Here is a 19,532-nt window from a genome sequence, read left to right as displayed (position 1 = left end):
AAAGCTGCTGCAAAGCCTAAGACAAAAGGAGAACCCTTTAAACAAAGCTGGGCCAAGAAGACTTTCTGCCCGAGCCTGTTTAGAGGTGATGTTTATTAAAGCGTAAGGATAAACCAGAACAACCCACGTCTGGCAGCTCTGCTGGGCCATGCAGTGACTGTGTTCCTGAGTCCCAGTGCCTACAGCTTCAGCTTGGCCATGGTGGAGCGGAGCTGGAGCGTCCCCTCTGCCCATGAGCCCGGGTACTGACACATCTTCTGCCATAGGTTCAGCTCCTCGCCCGTGGAGTCCATCCAGTCCACAGCTTGCCCATTGCTCATGCCTGTGGGAAGGATGGATGTGGGCACAAATCACTGCCCCTGCCTGCAGCGAGGCAGCCCCAGGCAGGGCTGCTTGTGTCCATGCTTTGATGGACCCCAGGGTTCCTCATCTCCATGGTTTGATGGACCCCAGGGCTCCTCATCCCCATGGTTTGATGGGCCCCAGGGCTCCTCATCCCCATGGTTTGATGGACCCCAGCGCTTCTCATCCCCATGGTTTGATGGACCCCAGGGCTCCTCATCCCCATGGTTTGATGGGCACCAGGGCTCCTCATCCCCATGGTTTGATGGACCCCAGCGCTTCTCATTCCCATGGTTTGATGGACCCCAGGGCTCCTCATCCCCATGGTTTGATGGACCCCAGGGCTCCTCATCCCCATGGTTTGATGGACCCCAGGGCTCCTCATCCCCATGGTTTGATGGGCACCAGGGCTCCTCATCCCCATGGTTTGATGGACCCCAGGGCTCCTCATCCCCATGGTTTGATGGACCCCAGGGCTCCTCATCCCCATGGTTTGATGGACCCCAGGGCTCCTCATCCCCATGGTTTGATGGGCACCAGGGCTCCTCATCCCCATGGTTTGATGGACCCCAGCGCTTCTCATCCCCATGGTTTGATGGGACGCAGGGCTCCTTGTCCCCATGGTTTGATGGACCCCAGGGCTCCTCATCCCCATGGTTTGATGGACACCAGGGCTCCTCATCCCCATGGTTTGATGGGACGCAGGGCTCCTTGTCCCCATGGTTTGATGGACACCAGGGCTCCTCACCATTGCCCACTCCAAGCCGGACACCCCCAAGGAAGTCATTGCTGGACAGTGGCTCCCTGTCCCAGACCGTCAGCTCCAGGCAGATGTGCTGCAGGTCCTCGGGGTTGATGCCGGTGTAGACGAAGGTGTGGTTGTAATGAGGGTTCAGGGTCTTCTTCACCACCGGCGTCTTCCTCTTGGAGGCTTTGGTCTTGTGCGGCAGGAGGTAGCTGGGGAAGCAGCCCCTTGGGTTTAGCAGCATGGCCTGAGCCCACCTTCCCTCACAGGGCTTGGGAATAGGGACCAGTGCAAGGGGCTGGGGCTCTGCTCTGCCTCCTCTAAAGCTCCTCAGCAGGCTGCAAGCAGTCTAAGGATGGGCGAGGGCAAGGACCAGAGGCTGCGCATCCCAGCTATGCTGCCTGGTGGCTGTGGTGGCAGTTGGAGCCCTGCCCTGCACACAGTATCCCACCATCACCTCTCAACCAGCAGAACCCAGGGGATTTGGTACCAGGAGCATCTTCCCTCTGGGCAGACAGCAGAGTGCCTCCCCTCCCCACATCCCCACAGCAGTGCTGGGAAGTGCCCTGGGATGCAGCCAGGGAGCACAGTGCCCATCCAGGAACCACACTCACCCCTTGACAAAGCTGTCTGAGGTCCCCCCGGATTTGGCAGCCGTGAGGTTCCTGGCTTCTTTGATCCAGACCTGGAGCTCACCACCTTCCCCTGTTTTGCCTGGGAAAAGCCCACCACAGCAACAATCAATCCTCATTTCCACCACCTTTCTAGCAAGGTCTGGATGAACACATTAGACTCAGGCACAGATCCCAGCTAGATCCATCCCTTACTGATGAGGTGAGGGCAGACAACTGGTCCAGCCCCATGAAGGCACTGGGACCACTCAGCCAGCCTGAGGACAGCCAGGTCTGCCCCGACCCAAAGCATCATTGCAAGCACAGCAGAGGGGAAGGCTGCAGTGGCACCATGCAAGAAACCCGCCCAGACCCAGCTCTTGTGGCCACAAGCAGGTCCCACACACTACACATTGACCCACAGCACTCACCCTTCCTGCCGTTCCCAGCCACAGGGTGCTTGGGAGATGGGATGTACTTCATGGACACGACCAGCTCCCCCTTGTACTGGTGAAGGCCAGCAGCATCCACCCCAATCTGCAAAGAGAAAGACTTAAACACTGCTGGAGGGTGAAGTGGACATGGTGGTGGTCTGGCCTGCCTGCAGCACCTCCCCATGCTCTGCCAAAGGGCCTGGCCTCTCCTAGATGTGGTTTAGCTGGTACAAATGCCTATGGACCATCCGCAGCATCACCAGGTCAGACTTTGGGATCCTTCTTTGGCTCCATCACTTCCCTTAAGAAACCTTGTTTAGGGGTTTCCACAAGCCCCAACATCCCAAAACTGAGCCCACACTATGAGTTAGTCCAGAGAACCAGCCTCAAGCCCAGCAGCAGCGGCTGTTGCCAGGGAGCTGCAGTAAGGCCATCCCTGCTTTGCTCTGGAATCACAGCAGGATGTCCAAGACAATTTCCACCATTTGTTTCCCTGCATTGGCTCCAACTCCTCCCAGCTGGGGCAGAGCCAGGAAACAGCATGGAAATACTTGATGGAGCAGAGACAAGCTTCACAGCATCACACAGGGGACTTAGCGAGGAAAAGAAGGGGGGCTCTCTGCCCTTATGTCCTATGACAGCTTTGCTGCCTGCTGCTGGGGGCTTCACTTCCCCAAGGGTCTGACTTGAAACAAGCCTCTGTCAGCTCCCGCATCCCCCTGCATCCCGCACCGAGGTCTCCACACCGCCCCGGGCAGAGGGATGCAGAGGGATGCTGCGGGCGCAGGGCAGCACCTTGCCGTGCAGGGGCAGGAACTCCTCCAGGTGCCTCTGGAAGTCCCAGGCGTGCAGCGGCACCTCCACCTCACCCAGGAACGTGTTGCGGCCAAAGCGGTCGTGGTGCCAGACCGAGAACTGCAGCGTCCTCTCGGGCAGCAGGGACCTGTGGATCTCGTACTAGGAGGGAGACAGGAGATGCCCTGTGAGCAGCCTGAGCGCACACATCAGGAGCAATGGGTGCACACAGGATGCTTGTCACCCTTCCCAACCTCAAAGTGCTGGGGCAGTGGTGCAGGAGACCACGCTCTCCCCAGAGCCCATACAGAGGCAGGACCAGGGCTCATGGCATCCAGCCATCCCACCCCATCCCACCACAAGCAGAGCTCTGCCAGGCCGCCGAGCCTCAGGTGGTGAAACCTCAGCAAACACAGGGCTGCAGGAGCCTGGGAACCAAACTAATTCCCACTTTCCATCCCTGCCTCCCTAGGGATGCGCCGCCAGGCTCAAGCATGGAGCCAGCCAGTCCTATCACCTTATGGAGGCTGCAGTGGGGATGGTGAAGGGCAGCACCATGTGCCTCTGGGCTCAGAACTGCCTTATCTCTGCCCCAGCAGCCACGCTGCTTCCCTCCAACCACTGCAACCTGCCTGCAGTGGGTCCAGGAGCCTTGTCCATGGAAAGCAGTGCACAGGGTAAGCAGAACGAAGCCCTGGGGGTTGCCACAGGACCAGGAAGGCAGCCTGTGCCCACATCCACATCTGCACCTCCACCCCACCACGGCCCCAGGGCTTGACACCACAGCCCCATCAGAGTCCCGAGTGGGTCTTCCCAGCCTTCAGGGTGTTTGGATATGGGTCCTCTGCAGAGCCAACCCCGCCATGGTTTGGAGCACATCCCTCCCCTGGTTGGTCCAGCAGCACCCCCAGGGCTGAAAGCCTGCATCCCAGCTATCCCCATCACCTTGAGCAGCTCATTGTACAGGGGGTTGATGGTGTTGCGTTTGATGGTTGTCTTGCGCTTCCCCTGCCGGGATTTGTCAGGCAGGAGGTAGGTCTTCACGTACCTGATGGGAGGAACAGCACCAAGGTCTCACCACAGCTGACCCGCCGAGCCTCCCAGGGCAACCCCAGACCTCCTGCCCCGCCAAGACAGCCCCCCCCAACCCAGCCATCACCCCACGGCTCTCACGGGTTGGAGCGCTTCTTGCCCTCGTCCCCATAGGCCAGCTGGCGGCACTCCTTCACGTGGATGAACAGGGTCTGCGTCTTCTGCTCGTAGCTCAAGGAGAAGGAGATCCCCCCGGTGACCGCGACGCTGCCGAAGTCCCCGGCCTCACTGTAAATGCTGACCATGCTCCCCAGTGTGCTCTGCAAGACACGGCAGGGCTGAGCCAGTGCAGCATCGCTTACAGTCCCTCCTCATCCTCAGCAAGGCCTCTTCTGCACAGCCACCCTCATCCCCGTGGTTGGGAATGGATGCTAAGTGCATCCCATCGCATGCAGGCTACATAGAAGAGCTGGGCCTCCTTGTTTTGATTCCCTTCAAGCCCCCATACCCACATCTCTTGTCCATGCAGCCCAGAGGGTGCCCACCCTGCCTCCCTCACACCCATTCCCCTTCTCCATCAACTCTTCCTGCAGCAGAGCAGAGCAGAGCATGGCCCCACGCCATGGGGACTCTGGAATAGGCTGCTGAGGGTAGTGGTAGAATCACCATCCCTGGAAGTGCTCAAAACCACGTAGATGAGGCCCTCAGTGACATGGGTTAGTGATGGCCTTGGGGTGACGTTTGGACTCGATGATCTTAAAGCTCTTTTCCAACCTGGTTTATTCTATGATTCCATAACTCACGGAGGAGGTGCCACTGCGCAGGCTGCCCCGGGCCACCCTCTGCCGATGGATCTCCACCAGGTTATCAATGTCCTCCTCCTCCTCCTCCTGCAAGGAGATGGACCAGCCATGCATGGGGAGCATCACCAGCCAGGCAGCCAGCTCCATGGCATGATGAGGGTCTCACCAGCTCTGTGTTGAGGCCTGGGACCGATTTGCTCCTGTCCCCCAAAGTGCCGCCTTCCCCCACAAAGTCCTCGGGGCGCAGGTCGATCACTGACTTGGTGTAATCTGCACAAGGGATGGGGAGGAGGGAGGCAGTGGTGCGGGACACGCACAGCCCTGCTGCTCCCACCTGCACCAAAAGCCTACCACCCATGCCAGCACCCAAACCCCCCTGCACCGCACACATCGCTCACCCGCCGGCCTCACCACCCGACGCGGGTTCTTCTTGAACATCATTTCGTGCTCATCCAAGGCACTGCTGCGGCTCCCCACGGCAGCATCCTGCAGAGGACAGGTCCCATCAGAGCCGGGCAGGGATGGGCATCCCATGGGGATCCTGGTCCCACAGCCAGCACAGGGCACGCACCCGTCCGGAGAACACGTGCTTGGAGTGGAGAGGGAGGGTCAGGCTGGAGGCAGCAGGTCCTGCTGGTGCAGGAACCTGTTTTCCATCTCGGAGAGGGGCGGCTCTCTCCAGGGAGTTACTCCTGTGGAGGACATGGAAAGGTCTGTCCCAGGCCAGGGGCAGAGCTGGGAGAACAAGGGCTGGCCAGGATGTGCCATCTCCCCACAAGCTCCCTGGAGCACAGGACCTGCCTGCCTACAGACAGGCTTCAGCCCAGCTCCCCCTCACTAGGCTGGGAGAGCCACATTCCATATAAAGGTCCTTATCCAACCCACCCAGGGAGCCCCTCACCTGCCTCCCAGCCCACCAGGACTCTGTCTGTAGCCATCCAGGCTCATGTTTTCCATGGATTCTGTGTCACTTTTGCCATCCCGAGGGTCTGAGGCATCTGGAAACAAGCTGCAGACAAACCAAACCACAGGTATGTCCTGTTTGGCGAGGAGGAGGAACTGAGAGGGAGCTGCTGTGCCAACACCGAGCCAAGCAGCATCGCTCCCATCCCTGTGGCAGATGCCTGGGGCTTCGAGCAGAGCAGACAGCGGGATCCTCACCTGGGCCCCTCCCGCGGTGCTGGGGGGCTCTGCTTCTGCACTGGGGAGGAGCTTTTGGGCTCCCCAAGCTGGGCTTTCTGGAGGAGGGTTTGTCCCACGGTCTCCCTTTTGTTGGCTGGAAGGAGAGAGGCATCAGGAGAACCAATGCACCAAGCCCATCGCCTGGAGCAGGAGCTGCTCCCAGCCAACCAGGGAAAGCTGGAGCATCCAGAGGGCCAGGATGCAGGAGCAGGCACGGCTGTGGCACCCCTACCTGCTGCCTTGTGGCGCAGGGACAGCCGCACCATGTCACTGCCCAGGCGGTTGGCGAAGCGGTTGACCCTCTGGTCATAGAACCAGTCGCCTGTTGTCTTCTTCAACTCGCTGCAGGGCAGGGGGGCAGTGAGGGTGGGGAGGGGGGCACCCCAACACCACCCTCAGTGCTGCCACCAGGCAAAGAGAGCATGATCACAGTGGGCACATTCAGCAGGTGATGATGCACTGGGCAGATGATGGACCCAGCTACATCGCCAGCAAACATGGGAGCAAGATGGGGTTTATAGGACAAGAACAGCCAAGAGGAAGGACCTAGGGTGCTCTAAACACAGGATGACAAGGGGCACGGGGGTATGCTGAAGTAAAGTAAGGGGGGGAAAGGAACAGGATGGCATGAAGACCCAAGAGTGGGTCACAACCCAGCTCTCCATCACCCAACCATGGATGCCCACCCTGGGAAGTGACAGCAGAGACATCTGCCCTGCACTGAAGTAGACCAGCAGGGGTAGGCAAGGACCACGGGGCATCAAGCTGGGGTAAGTGGGGCCAGGAGGGGCATGCAGCAGTCCCAGCCCGGGTACTCACGCCTCCTTGGAGCAGACTTTGCAGCGCCAGGCGCTGTTGGGGCCGTACGTGCGGCAGTCCCGACACACCAAGTGGTTGCAGCCCCGGCAAGTGTTGGCCTTGGGGCTGACCCGGCCCAGGCTCTGCTGGCAGCGGGCACACGTCCGCTCGCTATAGCGCTGGCTGCCGCGCTTGGCCCCCTTCCGACGGATCTCCAGCAGCTCGTTCTTGAGACGCCTGCTCGGACCCCAGCAGTCTCAGAGCCGCGACGGCCCCCACGGCCCCTCGGAGCAACGCCCGGCCCCAGCCTCACCTGATCCTCCTCTCCTCCGCTTTCCGGAGCTCCTCATCGCGCTGCAGGACCTGCAGGATCAAATCCTTCTCCACATCCGACAGGAAGGACAGATCCACGGCCTCCGACATCGCTCCGCCCGGGATCGCTCGCTCTCAACCAGCAGTATCCGGACGCGTCCGTACTGGGAGCAATCCCCGCTCTCAGCACAGCCGCATCCCCGGGTGCCCCGGTGCCCGCAGCCGGGGCAGGGCTGGCTGCCTCCTCCTCCCAGCCCCGAACGCCCGCACCCAGCCGCCTCCCGGCCCTGCCCAGGGCACGGCGCTGCCGCGGGCCGCCCGCCAGCCCCGCTGACCTCAGCCGGCTCTGCGGGACCCAGCACGGCCCAGAGGGGGAAGAGCTGCCCCGGGCTGTTGCATCCACTCACCCCCCCACACACACACACACACCCGGGGAGGCGGGGCCAGGATCCGGCCGGGCTCCGCACCGCAGCGCCCGCCCCGACGGAGCCGGTCCCGGAGCGCCCACCCGGGGGTCTCTGCACACCCGACGGCAGCGGTGAACCGAGGCACGGACGGCGGCTGGGAGCGGCTGCTAGCGAGCCCGATGGGAGGGACCTTCCTGCCGAGCCCGGGGGCAAGAGGAGCGAAGGGACGGGACCGGGAAACAACGACGACATCCACCCCGGCCGCCGGGGCGGGCACGGGTGGCAGCCCTGAGCCTGACCGGGACGGGAAGGAAGAGAACACCCCGCACCACCACCCCGTTCCCCCGGTACCTGCCTTGGCTCCGGCCGGCGCCTCCCGGCAGCGGCGGGGAGGGAAGGGAGAGGGCGGTGCCGCCTCCTTAAAGGCACCGCACCCGCCGCACCTCCGGCACCGACGGCACGGCCCGGGCGGGAGGCGGTGCCCGGCGCGTCCAACCCCGCGGTTGGGGCTCAGCAGCCGCCTCCCCTCGGGCACAGCTCCGGGTCCCCGGGGACGGCTCCCCCCGGCACGGCCCGCTCGGTGCCTGGAGCGGGGCGCGCTGCCCCCGCTGCTCCCCTGCACGCAGCCCGATGTGAAGGCAGCTCCTCCCAGAGAGCGCACACAGGCCGGTACGAAGGGTACAGCCACCCGAACTGCCCCTCGGGGTCCCCGGGGTGCCCTGCACGACAGCAGGCTGTGGATTGAGACCCGAGCACCACGGCCACGGTGTCCCCAAGCCCTGCGCGCAGCAGGGGACGGCCTCCCTGCAAGGCTCCAGCCTCTGTCCTTGTCCTTTGCGGGCAGATGTGGCTCCTAACAGGCTCCTTGTGCTCGCAGCGGCACAGGCAATAGGGAAACGGGACGAGGCGTGGGGCTCACAGCGTGGGAAGGTGGCTTCTTGGCATGCAGGGTGTGGGAGTGAGCTGGGAGCAGCCCCAAAGCAGACGAGAGGGCTCTGCCCACACGCTGGCTGCATCCCAGGGATCCCTGCCCTAGGACAGAGGTTCCCAGCACTGCAGGAGGAGATGGGACATCTACATAGGGGAAGATGCACCGAGACACCAAAGGGCCTGGGGGAGATCCCTCAGGGATGGAGGCTTCTCTGCCACGCAGGTACAGACACAAGGCTCACACAGAGGGCTTTGGGCTCACAGGTAGAGCTTGAGAGCAGAGACTTTGTTCCCCGAGGCCCACCACACAGCACCCTAAGACTCAACCTCCTCAGGCCATACCCCCACACTGGCACCAGTGTTCATATTTTAAATGGACACCAACACAAGAGGTAAGAAACATTTCTGCAGAAAGATGAGAAGAAACTGAGATGAACAGACCTGGTTCCAGTACACTGAAAAAGCACATTGGTAAATGGAGACACAATGCCTGTCCCTGGCTTGCTGAAATGAAAAGCAGCAGGAATCCAGCATTTATTTAACCCTGTGGCTCTCTCCTGCGTGAAAATGGAGCTGAAAGTGCCACCATGTGTCCAAGGCAGTGATGGGCAGGACTGGAGCACTCTCAGCCCCAGCTTGCTCCATCCTCAGCCTGGATATGGCTCCTGGAGGGATATCCCATGGGAGTGCATTCTCTGGTGCCACCGCAAGGCACTGCCACTGGGAACGAGGGGATGCAAAGCACATCCAAGCTATCAGCAGGCAGTGGTGGCATCTCCCACCACCCGTGCTCCAGCATCACCGTCCTGTGGGATCTGGAGTGACGGGGCAGCTGGCAGTGGGTTCTGTGAGCAGTGTTGGCCGGCACTCGAGGTCCAGCACGAGGTGATGCACATGGGGTGCATAGGACTTCACTGCCTCGATGTGCAGGATGCTGGTGCTCCACGACTGCCCATGCAGCTCTGCCAGCAGCCCCCGGATCCGTGATGCTGTGGCTTCAGCCCATCTCTCCCACTCAGGTCTGATCCTGGCCCTCTGCTTCTCCTTCCCACCACCCTCTGCTGGGTGCTGTGCTTCTCCATCAGGGCTGGATCCTGCTGGGACAGACTCCACGTTGTGATGGATGTGGAGAACACCACCCGTGGCCTTCTTGAGGACACGGCATGCCACCGGCCAGCCCTCCTCCGAGCTGGGAATGAGCCCCAGGTTCACCCTGTCTGCCACGTCCCGCAGCTCCAGCTGGAAGGAGAGACAAGGGGTGGTGAGGGGATACAGTGAGGGGATGGGGTCCATGGCTGGGGGCAGCGCTCACCTCTCGGCTGTCCCCATGGTGCACACGGCAGCGGTCCTGCACGCCGTTCAGCACCAGGTTCCTCCGCAGGGCCTCCACGGCATGGCTGTTCCACTCGCAGGCGTGGGCAAAGGCGGCTGCCGCGTGAACCAGGTAGGGCAGGGTGAAATAGCCGATGCCTGGGGGGGCGGGAGGTGGCAGCAGCTGAGGGAAGGGTCCAGGCACCTCCCCTGGGGCAGGGTGGGATGTGATTGACACCCTGGGTCTCTGAACCTGGTCTGCTCTGGGTAGAAACAAGCCCAGACACTGGGGAATGGAAATTCATCCCTCCCTCCTCCTCAAGAACAAACTCTGTCCTATTTACACAGAAGCTTATTTTACTTAAAACAGGTGAAGTTCAGGTTAGATATAAGGAAGAAGCTCTTCCCTGTGAGGGTGCTGAGGCGCCGGCACAGGGTGCCCAGAGAAGCTGTGGCTGCCCCATCCCTGGCAGTGCTCAAGGCCAGGTTGGACACAGGGGCTTGGAGCAAGCTGCTCTAGTGGAAGGCGTCCCTGCCTGTGGCAGGGGCTGGAACTGGAATATCTGAAGTTCCTTTCCTTCATGAAAGTGTATCCATACACATGAAAGTGTATCCATACAGGTTCAGGAGCCTTTCAGAAATGATATGAGGGCAAATCTTTCCCCTGGATCCACCTGATTCCCATGACCAGCACTAGGTACACAGCAGTGCAAGGTCATCTGAACTGTTCAAAGGCACCGGGGACACAGGAGGGACAGCAGTGCCAAGTTAACTGAGGGCTCACAGACCAGGCAGGAGCTCTAAGCCTGGGTATTTTTCCAATCCAGACTGGAAATGAAGTTCCACATCCACCTGGATGCCACGGGTCCCCGCACCACTGCTCCCTGCCCTGCCAAACCCCTCCATTACCTGCATAGAGATCCACCAGCACCTCCCCGGCGCAGGGCAGCGATGCCACCCTCAGCTTCTCCGTGATGTTGCCCGGTGAGAACATGCACTTGGTCACATCAAACGTGTACCTGGGAGACACCACGGACCCGGTGAGGGCAGCCCGTTCCCTGCAGGGGCCACATCCTGCCCCGCAGCTCCTGCCCTACCTGATCCCATTGTCTACGTGCTCCACCCAGGGGTCCCGGCCCAGCAGCAGGGTGACACTGGGGGACCGCATCCCGCCTGCCAATACCCGTCCTCTCCTGGCCAGCCGCCGCGCACCCAGCGCTGATGCCACCGTCTCCCAAAGCACCGGACCTGCAGCACATCCATCCCGGGAGCTTTGGGAAGAGCCCTGCAGGCAGGATGGGGCCGGCAGACCCCGTCCCCCTTACCCAGCTGCTCCCAGGGCGCAGCCCTGAGGCTGTCCTCGCTCAGCAGCACCAGGTCCCCGTGGCGCTGCCAGGCGCGGGGCACATCTCGCTCCAGCTCCTCCGACCAGCTCTCGCCCAGCAGCCGCCGCAGCTCATCCCGCAGCCTCTGGGCAGGCGTCCGCCGGCGGAGTGCCCTGGAGGGGGTGGGATCCTGCGGGAGGGATGGGGCACGTGGGGATGAGACCTTTCCACCCTATAGGGGGTTGCCCCATCCAGGGGCTGTCCCAACCTGGATGCGGACCAGCTCACAGGGCATCTCCTGCGGCAGGCTCTGCAGGGAGAGCTTCTCCTCCAGTACGGGCAGTGCCACATGGCCCCCCGGCACCTCCTGCAGCTGGTAGCGCTTGTCCAGGAGCTGCTCCGCTTCCAGATGCTCCCTGCAAGGCCAAGGCATGGATAGGTCCTCCCCAGACCCACAGCATCCCCCCACTGCAGGGAAGAGACCCCCGGGTGTGGGGCTGGCCCCCTTTGCCTGCACCCTGAGCAGACACAGGGGTCCTCATTCCCCCCTCCAGGCTCACCTGAGGCGCTGAGCGAACCGTGGCTCCGTGGCCAGTGCAGGGATGGGAACGGGGGCATCCATGGTCTCCATCCTGCCAAGCCCCAGGGTGGAAGGATGTCACCGGCCGGCAGGGATGTGGCTGCTTATCAAAAGGGCACAGGCTGCAATGGAGAGCCAGGGTCCCTGTCACTGCCATGCAAGATCTGGCTGCCCTGGAGAGCAGCCCGTGACAGGGACAGTGGGGTACCCAAGGGGATGGGATCCTCTGGGGAGGGGATGGGGATTGGGTGCTGCATGGAATGGGGTGTGCCAGGTGGTGGGATACCTGCTGGGATGGGGTGCCCGAGTGATGGGGTGCACCGGGGTGGGATTCCCGGGGGATAAGGGCTGACGTACCAATGGATGCGAAACCGGGGGTGGGATACCCGGAAGGCTCCGTCCTAGGGCCGGTGCCGGGGCTGGATTGCTGTAGCCGCGGGGCTGCCCCGGGAGCCGACACCTCGTGTAAGGGTGTCCCGGGAAGGGCTCCGCAAGGACCCAGCGCCCCTCGGCCCAGTGTCCCGGTACCCCAACATCCCTGTACCCCAACATCCCGGTATCCCAACATCCCGGTACCCCAACATCCCGGTATCCCAACATCCCGGTATCCCAACATCCCTGTACCCCAACATCCCGGTATCCCAACATCCCTGTACCCCAACGTCCCGGTATCCCAACATCCCGGTACCCCAACATCCCGGTACCCCAACATCCCGGTACCCCAACATCCAGGTATCCCAACATCCCGGTATCCCAACATCCCGGTACCCCAACATCCCGCTATCCCGCCCGCTCCGCTCCTACCGTGTTTCCGGCCGGCTCGCTTTCCCCGGTACACCGCCGCCTCCACGTGAGCTGCGGCGGGAAGCGGAAGCGGGGGGCCGGTTGCGGTGCCGGACCCTGCAGCGCCATGGCGGGGCTGTCGGTGCGGGACCCGGCCGTGGACCGCTCCCTGCGCTCCGTGTTCGGTCAGCGCCGCGGGGCCGGGGCAGGGATAGGGGCAGGGATGAGGGCGGGCGTTGGGGCGAGCGGGCCGGCCGGGCCCGGGGTCGCCCCCCTCGCTGACCGGTGCCCGCTGTCTGTGTCCCGCAGTGGGGAACATCCCGTACGAAGCCACTGAGGAGCAGCTCAAGGACATCTTCTCGGAGGTCGGGCCCGTGGTCAGCTTTAGGTGAGGGTGGCGGCTCCCTCCGCGCTTCCTTTAGGGGACGGTGGCAGCGGAGCGGGGCGGCCTTGAGGCTGTGGGGGGCCAGGTAGTGAGGTCCTGCACCGGGGTTCCCTAGGGATGCAGAGCATAACGACCCTAGCACAACAGCCCGTGGTGGTGGGGTGGAACTGGGTGGCTTTAAGGCCCTTTCCAACCCAAATTGTTCAGTGATTCCATGGGGTCTCCAGGCTGGAGGCACTGGTGGCGCGGAGCTGGAGCAGGTAAGTCTTTAGGTCCTGCTGAGGCTCTGTGCAAAGGGATGGGATTGCTCCACAGGGATGTTTTCTTGGCTTGGCACCAGGCTTCAGAGAGCTCTCAGTGAAGGGTTTGGGAGTTCCAGGAGCAGCCAGTCCGGTTCTGTGTCCCCAGAAGTTGCCTTTGTGGGGTTATGGGAAGCACAGGGCTTGTGCTGGTGGCTTTCCTGACACTGGGGCTTTGGGAACAGCCATCAGGCCGGATCCAGGAGGCTTTTGGCTCTCAGTTAGGGCTTGACCTGACTCCGATGCCTTCACTCCTGCATGGTGCACCCCAACATCCCTCTTCAAGCCCTGGGGAGCGGTGGGCAGTGCTCGGTGCCTGCACTGCCCTCAGCGGTGTGGTTCTCTCCTCCTCACTCGGCAGGCTGGTGTATGACAGGGAGACAGGCAAACCCAAAGGCTATGGCTTCTGTGAGTACCAGGACCAGGAGACAGCGCTCAGCGCCATGCGGAACCTCAACGGGCGCGAGTTCAGCGGCAGGGCCCTGCGCGTCGACAACGCAGCCAGCGAAAAGAACAAGGAAGAGCTAAAGAGTGAGTGTGAGCTCTGTGCTGGAGAGGGCACTGCTGCCGTGCTGGGCCTGCCCTTCTCAGCATTACATATGTGCCTCTTCCATGGAGCCGGCAGAGAGACTCATGGAAGCAGGCTCACAGAGCTGGCCTGCTCCAAGCGATGCAGCAAGTAGTTTTGCAGAGGGATGCATGGCCTCGGCTGTTTTCTCTCCCAGATGATCCTGTTTTCATTGCTACCCTTATGATGGTGTGGGGCTTCCCCTTCTGATGAGACCATTACAGACAGTTCATGTTGCCATAGGAGGTCACGAACTCTATTGCAGGCTTGGGGACAGGCGCACCCATCATAGAGTCACCCTACGGGGACCCTGTCAATCCTGAAGATGCTCCTGAATCCATCAGCCGGGCGGTAGCCAGCCTGCCACCCGAGCAGATGTTTGAGCTCATGAAGCAGATGAAGGTGAGTGGAAGGCTGCACCCTATGAGCACAGCTTCTGTCATGGCTGCAGCCCTTGTGTCTTGCTGGAGCTCTGATCTCGTGTGTCTTCTCAGCTGTGTGTCCAGAACAGCCCCCAGGAAGCCAGGAACATGCTGCTGCAGAACCCCCAGCTGGCTTATGCCCTGCTGCAAGCCCAAGTGGTCATGAGGATCGTGGACCCAGAGATAGCACTGGTTTGTCCCTTGCTGCCTTGTCCAGGGTTGGTTGGATATTGGTGGCAGCCCATTGAGGGTGGAAGAAAACTCCTTTCTCCTTCTTCTGCCCTTAGAAAATCCTGCATCGCCAGACCAGCGTTCCTCCTCTGATCTCAGGCAACCAGCAGGCAGTGCCAGGGCCAGGACCTGGACCAGGACCAGGGCCTGGGCCGGGGCCAAACGCGCAGCTGAACCCACAGAATACCCCCTCGTCCCAGCCACAGCCCATAGTAAGAGCCTACACAATGCACGAGCTGTGCAGGGCAGAGCTGGGCATTGCCAGCTCCAGCTCTCCCAGCTGGGGGGCCTGTGCCTGGCTGCTGGGGCTTCCCTGAGCTCTGGTTTCTCTCTGGGCAGGGTGGGATGCATGTGAACGGCGCTCCCCCTCTGATGCAGCCACCCATGCAGGGAGGAGTGCCAGCCCCAGGACAGATGGCAGCCGCTGTGCAGGGCCCCGGGCCCATGGCTCCAGGAGGTGAGTCCTGAATGGGTCCTGAAGACAGACCCCCCCCCATAGCCAGAGGCTTGGCTCTATGAGAGCACACATAGTCCCATACTGTGTGTTGTGGCTGTGGCTGCTGCCAGCAGCAGTCCAGAGAGTTGGCTTATCCCTGTGTTCAAGTAAACCTCCAGATCCTTGCCCGGGACTGGGAAGGTATTTGGGGACAAATGAGTCTGATATTAGCGCAGGGATGGTTGAGGAGGGCTCTGATCTCTTCCTGTTCCCCCTCAGGTGGGATGCAGCCGCAGGTTGGGATGCCAGGTGGAGGACCTGTCCCATTGGAGCGTGGACAAGGTAAAACGCACATGGGTCAGTGCTGTGTGCCCTGTGAGCCTCCAGTGAGGCCCGGGCTATGGATGCTGAGCAGAGCTGCACCAAGAGCCCCTGCCAGCTCCCTGCAGCCTTCCCATCCCTGTACCTGCGTCTGTTCGCTTAGGCGCAAGGCTGCGGCACCAGCTCTCCTGCTCCCCCCCAACACACACACCACTTTGTTCTGTGCCATGTTGTGCTCTGGAAGCCAGGAGAGCTGCCAGCCCCTGCAGAGCCCACCGAGGGGGACATGCCTGTGTTTTCCACCTCTCTGTGAGCCCGTGTCTGTCCCTGTGCTTGTGCAGGCAGGCAGAGCTTGCCCTTCTCTGGTCCCTGTCCTGCTCCTCCGCTGCCTGGGTGCTGGGAAGCAGCTTGAGCTGCAGCCGCGCCGCCGTGCCCGGCAGAGGGAGCTGGGCCCTCGCTTTTGCATGCACCGAGAGGGCGAGGCTTGGCAGGGAACTTCCCAGGGAATGATGCTTGCCTTTCCCTCCGCAGGCACGGTCTGTACGGCCCAGCCCCGCAGCCGGATTCCTTACGGTGCACCCGCCGGGTTCCCGTTCTCCCAGTAATGAGGCACGCAGGCACTTGACACCCCTGTTGCCTTGACTTGTATCATAGGCCTTGTTTCAAGGAACCTGTTCTGAGCCCCTCTGGTCTTAGGGGCATTGGACTCTTTGTTTTCTTTGGGGTGGGCACCATCTTCCTGAGAGCAACCAGGTAGTTCTTGGCACCCAGAAGGTTTGGAGCAGGCAGAAAGCTGGCACTGGGGAGTGCTGTGGGGAGCTGTGAGCAGGGGCAGGAGCTGGCTGTGCATCGTGGGGCACAGCGTGGCCCTGCAGCATGCCCGTTGTCTCAGCAGGATGTCCTCTTGCCTTGCATGTCACACAGTGAGTGAGGGAAGGGTTGTGCCAAGCAGTCTGTCACACCTGTTGTGGAAGAGGTTGATCAAGCCAGACGAGCATCCCCATAGGTTTTCCTAGGGGACTCGAGGGAGCGGAGGTGACCCTGCACTGTCCCAGAGCTGAGTGCATGTGTGCATACACTATTTACGTGTCTGCTCTTCTCCCTCTCTTCCTGCTGCTTGCCCAGGGAACCTGCAGCTCTCGCCCGTGGGACCTGCCAGGCCTGCGTCTATCGAGCGCGTTCAAGGTATCCCAGTATCCGCCTGCTCCCTGCTGCCATGGAGCTCGTGTGGAGTGTGCAGAGAGCAGCGCTCCCTCCGCTGTGCTCAGGGGCTGCCAGGTCCCTCTGTGTGCCCTGCTTGAGAGGAGGAGGCAAGGCGTCCTCTGGGGCTGGAGGAGAGAACAGGCTAGGGCGAGGCACTAGTAGAAACGGGGAGCCTGCTTGAGAGCACCTTTGTTTAGGATCCAGCCCCCTTTGACACCTCGCTACCAGGTCTTGCTTTGCTCCTGGCCCCACATCAGCAGGGTTTTGATGCCTGTGCTTGTAGGGCTTGCCATGGGGGCACCCATGCTTAGTTTGGCCACTTGGAGCTATAAGAACCCTGAGGCAGAGCCAGAGAGGGATGAAGCCAGCAGCCAGAGAAGGGGTTTTGGTGCGCTGTGGCCCTGTGTGAGGGGCTGCCCCCTTGGCAGTCAGCACGGCTCACCCACCCGCACCAGGGGAGCAGTGTGGGGCTGCCCCAGACCCCGAGAGCACTGGGGGACAGTGTCAGCACCGCACTGGTCATGCAGATCCTCACGAGCTCTTGTGTGTCTCCCTGGCAGTGCCCATGCCAGACCCGAGGGCCCCTATGCAGCGTGGACCTCTACCTGCTAGTGGCCCGCCGCCCCGAGGCCTTTTGGGAGATGCCCCGAATGACCCTCGCGGAGGGACCCTGCTCTCAGTCACTGGAGAAGTGGAGCCCAGGTGAGGGGAGAGGGAAGGAGAGGAGCTCTTGGCACCATCCCCTGCCCAAGGGTGACCTCTCGCTGAGGACAGGGATGGCACCGTGTGTGGTGCTGCCCATGGGGGCTGGCCCGGTTCCCCGGGGACGGGGCATCCCCGGGGTGGTGGCAGCAGCCCTGTGGCATGGGGCTCCCAGCGCCCGTCCCTGTGCCAGCCTCACCCTCCTCCCCTGCGCCCGGCTTCGGGGGCACATCCCAGCACTCTGCCCAGGCCGTGCCAAGCCAGCCAAGTCTGATTCACAACTCTCTCGCTTTTTCTCCTCCTCCTGCTTTGCTCTCCTCGTCTCTCTGCGTCAGAGGTTACCTTGGGCCGCCCCACCAAGGAGCCCCTATGCACCATATGCCTGGGCATGACAGCCGGGGCCCCCCTCATGAGATGAGGGGGGGACCCATGGGAGAACCCCGACCACTGATGGGAGAGCCGCGGGGGCCCTTGATGGATGCTCGAGGTGAGAGAGGGGGCATGAAATAATGGGTGGCTTTAAAGAGCACAGACAAGGAGTCAGAATGGAGCCCACTGCCCCAGCAGGAGACACAGGAAGGGGTTTGGGCAGTGGAACAACTGACTCCAGGGCAAGGAGGGACAGTCCCATGGGGTAAAAGTCTTCTTCCAGGCATGTCCCCTCTGCCCCAAGGCCTGCACCTTCTAGCCCCCAGACACAGGAGGTAGGGGACTTGCTCCATGCTCCCTGCATCACTGCTTTCTCCAACATCTTGCCTTGTCTTTCCTCTGCAGTTGGGAGAGATCCCCGAGGGCTGGAGCCACGAGGATTGGAACCACGAGGGCTGGAGCCCCGGGTGATGGAGGCACGAGCCCTGGAAGCACGAGCCCTGGAAGCGCGAGGGCTGGAGCCAAGAGTGCTGGAAGCCAGGGCTATGGAGGCCAGGGTCATGGAGCAACGGGGCTTGGAGCCTCGAGGGCCTGGTCCCAACCCGCGTGGCCCCATGCCTGGTGGGATACAGGGTCCTGGGCCGCTTAGCATGGGAGCCAGTGGCCCGCAGGGGCCCCGCCAGGTACACACAGCACCTCTGCTCAGTTGGATGCTGGTGGTGTCTTGTAGATTGGGGCTGGGTGGGGATTGATCACATCCTGCAGCAGCAGCACCTCTGGCAGTGCAAGCCTTTGGTTGGTGGCTCTTAAGGAGTCAGGGCATCCACCCATCTCCACAGGCACTGCCCATCTGTTGGGGATAGGACAGGGCTTGGGCCTCTCCACCTCCTTCTGATGTGCAGGAGTTGGAGGAGCAGGAGAGTTCATAAAACCCATGTGTCTTCATGCTTCAGTGTCTTCAGGCTGGCCATGAGGGCGTCCATTGGATCATCTGCTTTATGTTCCTGTATTCACATGGCTGAGTCCAGAGACTCCTTGGTCCTTACCTCATCTCTTGCGCTCACAGGTTCCTAACATGGCAGGGGCAGGCATGCAGGGAGGAGGCATTCCTGGAGCAGGAGTCCAGGGAGCTGGTCAGCCCGGAGGCTTTAGCCCTGGGCAGAGCCAGGTCACCCCCCAGGATCACGAGAAGGTGAGAGGCCAAAAACGAAAGGGTGAGACATTGGGAGCAGCACTTCCTATGTGCCTCACGGTGGTGGGAGCAGCCGTTCCTGGCTCTGGTAACCCTGTCTCTGACTGTCCCCTGTCCCCACAGGCAGCTCTGATCATGCAGGTTCTGCAGCTGACAGCAGACCAGATTGCCATGCTGCCCCCGGAACAGCGCCAGAGCATCCTCATTCTGAAGGAGCAAATCCAGAAGTCCACAGGAGCACCATGACAAGGTGATGTCCTTAACCCAGCCTCTGCCTGCTCCCCTTCAGTGAACCAGAGCTCAAAGTCGGGCTCTGTTGTTCCTCTCCATGCTGGGCTCACTCTTCCGCTTCCTTCTTGCAGCACTGGCTGGTGTGTGGTGAAGGTGATGCTCCATGGCAGCTGCTTCCCGTTGCTGTCTGAGCTGATGCTGCGTTTGGGAGAGGTTTCTCCTCCCCCCCTCACATTTTCCTTTCCCATTCATCTTTGTGTTTTCCTATGTGTATATTTTATGAATGTTTGAAATAAAGTGGGAGGAGGGTTTGAATAAAGTCATGTCTCTGGTTGCCTTGTTTGGTCTCTCATGAAGGCCGAATGGGACTGTTCGGTTCTGGGAGCATCCAGGCTAATACAAACCACTCGCCTTCCTCTCTTCTCCCAGCACCAGAGCAAGGATGGATTCCTGATGTGCCATGCTGTTCACAGCTCTCCACAGGGGGTAAGCAAAGGGCAGGATGGGGAGCTCGGCTTTCTATCCTGTAAGTGATACAGCAATCGGATACCACTCCAGCCTGCTCGGGGAGGGTGGTTTTCCCTCTTCCCTGCATATGCTGGAGCAGGATTTGTTGCCTTTGTGTGAGCTGCATTTGGATCATGGGATGGTTTGTGTTGGAAGGGACCTCAGAGCTCATCCAGCTCCAGCCCCTGCCACGGGCAGGGACACCTTCTACTGGAGCAGCTTGCTCCAAGCCCCTGTGTCCAACCTGCCCTTGAACACTGCCAGGGATGGGGCAGC

General features: G+C 61.5%; 3 protein-coding genes across 7 annotated transcripts; 1 reads left to right on the top strand and 2 right to left on the bottom strand.

The window, feature by feature from the left end:
- Positions 1 to 74: 74 nt before the first annotated feature.
- On the bottom strand, positions 75 to 7,939 carry SYTL4 (synaptotagmin like 4). Of its 2 annotated transcripts, XM_062627424.1 has the most exons (17): positions 7,813 to 7,939; positions 7,056 to 7,218; positions 6,764 to 6,979; positions 6,177 to 6,286; positions 5,924 to 6,038; positions 5,664 to 5,771; positions 5,334 to 5,454; positions 5,161 to 5,248; positions 4,929 to 5,032; positions 4,763 to 4,849; positions 4,101 to 4,279; positions 3,873 to 3,975; positions 2,928 to 3,089; positions 2,130 to 2,235; positions 1,702 to 1,801; positions 1,091 to 1,299; positions 75 to 322 (listed from the first exon to the last, which is right to left on the bottom strand). In XM_062627424.1, exons 2-17 carry the CDS (start codon positions 7,163 to 7,165, stop codon positions 180 to 182), a joined length of 2,061 nt encoding a protein of 686 aa, XP_062483408.1. In that variant the 5' UTR covers positions 7,166 to 7,218; positions 7,813 to 7,939; the 3' UTR covers positions 75 to 179. The 2 variants fall into 2 exon arrangements, with proteins under 2 accessions (XP_062483408.1, XP_062483407.1); XM_062627423.1 differs by lacking the exon at positions 7,813 to 7,939 and having other exon boundaries at positions 7,056 to 7,435.
- Positions 7,939 to 19,068, top strand: CSTF2 (cleavage stimulation factor subunit 2). 3 transcript variants are annotated; one of them, XM_062627425.1, is made up of 16 exons: positions 7,939 to 7,944; positions 12,518 to 12,575; positions 12,700 to 12,778; positions 13,436 to 13,605; positions 13,908 to 14,044; positions 14,137 to 14,256; positions 14,352 to 14,507; positions 14,635 to 14,752; positions 15,011 to 15,073; positions 16,178 to 16,237; positions 16,816 to 16,957; positions 17,293 to 17,444; positions 17,732 to 18,009; positions 18,393 to 18,518; positions 18,642 to 18,768; positions 18,881 to 19,068. In XM_062627425.1, the coding sequence occupies exons 2-15, from the start codon at positions 12,518 to 12,520 to the stop codon at positions 18,762 to 18,764; spliced, it is 1,782 nt and encodes a 593-aa protein (XP_062483409.1). In that variant the 5' UTR covers positions 7,939 to 7,944; the 3' UTR covers positions 18,765 to 18,768; positions 18,881 to 19,068. The 3 variants fall into 3 exon arrangements, with proteins under 3 accessions (XP_062483409.1, XP_062483410.1, XP_062483411.1); XM_062627426.1 differs by lacking the exons at positions 7,939 to 7,944; positions 16,178 to 16,237 and having other exon boundaries at positions 12,492 to 12,575; XM_062627427.1 differs by lacking the exons at positions 7,939 to 7,944; positions 16,178 to 16,237; positions 16,816 to 16,957; positions 17,293 to 17,444 and having other exon boundaries at positions 12,492 to 12,575.
- On the bottom strand, positions 8,777 to 11,860 carry TRMT12 (tRNA methyltransferase 12 homolog). Of its 2 annotated transcripts, none has more exons than XM_062627430.1 (7): positions 11,588 to 11,860; positions 11,296 to 11,443; positions 11,028 to 11,200; positions 10,800 to 10,950; positions 10,612 to 10,721; positions 9,704 to 9,861; positions 8,777 to 9,630 (listed from the first exon to the last, which is right to left on the bottom strand). In XM_062627430.1, the coding sequence occupies exons 1-7, from the start codon at positions 11,643 to 11,645 to the stop codon at positions 9,190 to 9,192; spliced, it is 1,239 nt and encodes a 412-aa protein (XP_062483414.1). In that variant the 5' UTR covers positions 11,646 to 11,860; the 3' UTR covers positions 8,777 to 9,189. The 2 variants fall into 2 exon arrangements, with proteins under 2 accessions (XP_062483414.1, XP_062483413.1); XM_062627429.1 differs by having other exon boundaries at positions 11,028 to 11,217; positions 11,588 to 11,859.
- Positions 19,069 to 19,532: the final 464 nt, after the last annotated feature.

Source organism: Pezoporus occidentalis, unplaced genomic scaffold, assembly GCF_034315485.1.
Source record: "Pezoporus occidentalis ecotype Australia unplaced genomic scaffold, CSIRO_AGI_Poc_V1 ctg30, whole genome shotgun sequence".
NCBI classification, from domain to species: domain Eukaryota; kingdom Metazoa; phylum Chordata; class Aves; order Psittaciformes; family Psittacidae; genus Pezoporus; species Pezoporus occidentalis.
Note: the sequence above shows the minus strand (reverse complement) of the source record. Positions and strands in the feature narration are given on the sequence as shown.